At 31.8% G+C, this 4,896-nt stretch overlaps 1 protein-coding gene across 1 annotated transcript; it reads left to right on the top strand.

Annotated features, from left to right (window-relative positions):
- Window positions 1-3,011: 3,011 nt before the first annotated feature.
- Window positions 3,012-3,639, top strand: LOC149238036 (actin-depolymerizing factor 7-like). The gene is made up of 2 exons (XM_089366908.1): window positions 3,012-3,259; window positions 3,486-3,639. The coding sequence occupies exons 1-2, from the start codon at window positions 3,012-3,014 to the stop codon at window positions 3,637-3,639; spliced, it is 402 nt and encodes a 133-aa protein (XP_089223034.1).
- The last annotated feature ends 1,257 nt before the right edge of the window (window positions 3,640-4,896 follow it).

Here is a 4,896-nt window from a genome sequence, read left to right as displayed (position 1 = left end):
CTTGTGAGAGAAGGATGTTCTAGAACCATGTCCTCTCTTGATTTCTCCAGCTCTAGTTCAAGGATGATTTTATACCATTTGAGTTAATCATCTCCTCTTCTAGTCTTCAGGTAGAGGACATAATCTCCATTGGGGACTAGCCTTGTTCTTGAAAAATTGAAGCCATTTCTTCCATGGTAGGTACATTAAGAGTGTAATTTAGAAGTCCAACATTCGCTTCACAGTATAGTATGAAATTATAAATATCAAAAGGACTTAAGGAAGATCTTCGTGTTAGGAGAAATTTAAGTAAAAAGTATGTAATAAGGCATAAATATTGAAAATAATACCTTTTAAAGGGCGATGTGGTCTTAAAGTGGTCAAAAGAAGGTCCGCCTAGAAAACATCAATGTGAGAAAAAGACAAGCTATTTTACTGATAGGCACTCTACTAACACCATAGTATTGGAGAGATTTCGTCACATAACATTACATTAAAAAAAATAAAAAAAATAAAAGTAAGTTTTAGAGAAAAAAATACAAGTTGGTTTTCCTTCCTTTCCATCCTCCAAAGAGGGTTTTCTTAGCCACTCTTCTTTCTTGTTTATTTGTAAGTGTTCCCCATCCTTCCTCTTGGAAACCTTGAGGATACACTCCAACTGAAATGAAGTCATTTTAGTATGTCTGAACTTTTACGTTAGGAGATATTATGGTTGATTGCCTACAATCATTTCCTCATATCTCTTTATGAGTCAAAATAATTGTAAATCCACAGATCATCTTCAACTTAACAACTAATAACATTAACATGACTAGGGCTTTGTTAACCTAGGGACTTTGTGGATGTGATTGGAATGGTTATAGAGGAGGTGTAAAAACACAATGGGTTGTAGAAGGATTAAGATAAATCAAATCAAGAATATTATAAATTGATGAGTGAATTTCTACAAGCATAAAAACATATTGTTGAAGAAGGTATATGAATTGTCTATGCTTTGCGAGGTTGAGGTGGAAATCATCATCTTTTCAAGATGTAGAAAATTGTGTTAATTTTCTAATAACAACTGTGGATATTTCTCACTCAAATTCGGACCTTCCATTCCTTGCCATTATTCTCCTTCTAAATGTGCATAACAAATTATGGTAAATGTTATTAAAATAACTGTTTCTATGCCTAATGTGGAAGAACTCAAAATATCTTATGAAGTATCAACATATAAAATATTCCATTACATAATATGCTGAACATAACTTGCAACATTAGCTAGTAGGCTCTAACCTCATTTATTGGATTTTGATATATCTAAGGCCAAAGTATTTGCACCCACTATCTGAAATAACCAAATATGTAGAAATCCACCACCCCACTATTGTCTACAAAAATTCTGTCTATGAGCAAAAACATAACCAATACGCAAGAATATAGAATCAAATTTTACCATACATAACATACAAACATATAGGTATATTTTATATTATGGTATTATAACTTTATAGATGTTTTTAAATCAATTCAGATCTATTTAATCATAGATTTATATAGGATTGAGAGAGACAAATATCTTATGGTGAAAAACTTCATTTAAATTTTGTAATCCAAAAAGAAGTTTGCACTTGGAAAGATTTGATCTTGATCTCTAGATGCTTGACAGAGTTAAGACTAAAGATATAACAACTATACATAAATGCCATATATAATATAAAACTAATAATCTAAAATGAAAATCCCTTATATATAAAAGTGGAAAAACATATAAAAACTTAAGAAAATCACAACATTAAAAAGAGTAATAAATATGTCTTTATTTTGTTGTTTTAAATATCAATAAATAATTCACATAAACTATTTTATATTGGTATTGAATTTAGGCTTTTGTGATCTATATCAAGTTTTTGAGACATGGTTTTGGTGATTATCTTATCTTGATGATGAACCACACTCATTAGTTAAAAACGCATAGTCAAATTAATTTTGATATGATTATGACTGAAAACATGTCTCAAAAAATATTTTATATTATATTTTAATAAAATAAACTATTAATATAATTTCCTACCTAATTTCTATTTTAACAAGTGAGTACTAAATTAAACCATACAAAATCATGCTAAAAACTTATTAAATAGTAAATAGAAATTTTTTTAATTAAAAAAACCATTAACTTATCATTCATGAAATAAAATCAAAATTACATACAAATTGAAATTCCAAAAACCAAAATATAACTTCTTAAGGTGAAATAAGTGACAGAGACCTGAGGAAACCATGAATGTTACCTAGCCGTGTATGGAAAAAAATGGATCATACCTAAAGGGAAGGCATGGGCATTAAATGTGTCCTAATATCTTTGAGTAAAAACAATTTTTATTTTTATTTTTAAATAATTTCAAATAAAAATTAGATCGAAAGAGAAATATTTTCGATTTTATTTTTCAAACCATTTAAAAGGGAAATGATGGCCGACTTTAAGACTGAATCCGGCTTTTCTAGCATTCAAATGACTCCAACAATTTAAAGCATTTCCATATAAATTGAATTAAAATCATGTTCCCATTTATTATTCGAAAAATTCAATTCTACGCGGCATTCGTTGAGTTTCTTGAACATATTTCTACAGGAAAGCCTACACTCAATTTCAATAAATCTCTGGGAGTTGTCGGGGCCAGGGCTTGCATCCAGCTGCTGCGTGAGATATTCAATTGGAATTGGGAGTCTTCACTATCCGCCTACACCTTTAATTATCCTTCCCGCGGATCCTGAAGTGAGAGAGACGTTCTCGGTGTCTTTAATTTACAGGAATCAGCCTTTCTCAAATGGTCAGTATTCTACCTTTCTTTTTTGAATTTTCCTTTAAATGCTTAAAGGTCCGCTGTTTTGGTAAAACAAATTCGGTGTAGGGCTTTCTTTGAAGGTTTTCTCTTTTAATTCCGACAAATCTAGAATATTTGCAGGCGAGTGCATGTTTTCTTTGAAGGTTTTCTCTCTTAATTCTGACAAATCTAGAATATTTGCAGGCGAGTGCATGTTCTGGAATGGTTGTCAGTGACGAATGCAAGTCTACATTCTTTGATCTGAAGATAAAGAAGATATATCGCTTCATAATTTTCAAGATCGACGAAAAAGAAAATGAAGTCACAGTAGATAAACTCGGTGGCCCTGGTGAGAATTATGATAGCTTTAGGGCTTCTCTTCCGGAGACAGAGTGTAGATACGCAGTCTATGACTTCGATTTTGTGACCGAAGACGACTGTCAAAAGAGCAAGATATTCCTAATTTCCTGGTAAGTATGCCAACGTTGCTGTTAAGTTTCATTAATTTATTTCTTCATAATGATTTTTAATTATCAAGTCGTTGAATTAAGTGGAAGTTTTATTAATTTATTTCTTTGCAATGCGTTTTTTTTAATTATGAAATGGTTATTTTAGCAATATTTTATGGTGGTTTTCTTTCTACATGTTCTTTCAAATATATTACATGGATTTTGACATGCATAAACAAATTTACAGGTCTCCTCCTGAGTCTTCAAGGGTGAGGAGCAAGATGGTGTATGCGAGCTCCAAGGACAAGTTTAGGAGGGAGTTGGATGGTGTGTACCGTGAAGTGCAGGCAACAGATCCCACTGAGTTAGGCATCGATGTTATAAGAGCCCGTGCAAGATGATATCTAATACTGGTTTTATGGCATATTGATAAGGAAACATGTGTATGAGATTATTCATAGCAGTTGCATCAGTTGCTTCCTCTTTTCTTTGACTAGTTGTGATGGGCCATTAAGTGGCCACCGTGTATTTTATACAAAACCTTCTAGTTTAAGTTAATAAATTTATTTTTTTTATTTATCTTTCTGTGGAATAGCAGTATCAAATAAAAAATAAGTGTAGTTTTTGTTATGTAAGTGGGTGTTATGTTTTTAAAAAAATTGTAAATAGAATACGAAATAGAAAAACTAATATGCAAATATTTGCTTAAATTATGGTGGTCTGTAACTCATGGGAAATAAGTTATTTACATGAGTATGAGCTACTTTCAAAGATTTTAATTATGAAGCTTAACAACATCCATAAATTATGACGAAAAAATGTGAGACAGTAGAAAGGCTATAATAAGACCTTCAAAGTTATGGCCCAATCAAATGTTTAAAAAATAATAAATGTTTGAAAATATTTGAATTTTTCATGCTTTTCCTGTAGAAATTCCCACTGTATATCAACAGATTATGCAATATACTAAAACACAATACAAGATCTACTTCTACAACACTTTGCAAAAGTTTAATCAATTTAAGCATGATTAATGAGAACACATATAACTGAGAGTGAGAAGCAATCACACATAACATAGAAGAAATAACCCGAGGAAAGCCTTAGCCTAAAACCCCAATCTCTGTATTATCATACAAGTGGAAATATAGTCCAGATTACAAAAAGAATCAACTCACAAGCTATCATGTTCTCTCTGCAATCCCTCTGCTGCTCATAGACAGTCAAAGGCCTCTCTCAAACCTTCTCCTCTGCCCTCTAAGTCTCTTATTTCTTTGTGCAATTTTCCTTGGGGTCCAGTGTAGCCACTTGTGTGAATTGGCCTCTTCACACACCCACTAACCTTTGATCTAACTGCGCAATCCTGAAGGAGATAAATCCTTCTCCATGGATGAGTTTCCTTTATAGGAAAAATCCATCCAACTGATAGCACATTATTCCTCCTGTGATCTCAACTGGGTCTTTGTCTGAACTGACATGTATGAGTTATTCATGAGAGAATATTCATTATCTAAAGTGCAACAGTTATATGAAAAACATGCATTAACTAATTGAACTCACATTAATTTAAACAAACTATTTAAATCAATCTATCTGGACTTGACTCAGTTAACTAGGCCAACTAATTACAACTCAAATTAGAACTCATCCTTATCTCT

The sequence above is a fragment of the Pinus tabuliformis genome, chromosome 8, assembly GCF_031772625.1.
Source record: "Pinus tabuliformis cultivar Carrire ecotype Pingquan chromosome 8, CPIR1, whole genome shotgun sequence".
Classification (NCBI taxonomy): domain Eukaryota; kingdom Viridiplantae; phylum Streptophyta; class Pinopsida; order Pinales; family Pinaceae; genus Pinus; species Pinus tabuliformis.
The sequence above is the reverse complement of the archived record's forward strand: the minus strand, read 5'-3'. Positions and strand labels throughout refer to the sequence as shown.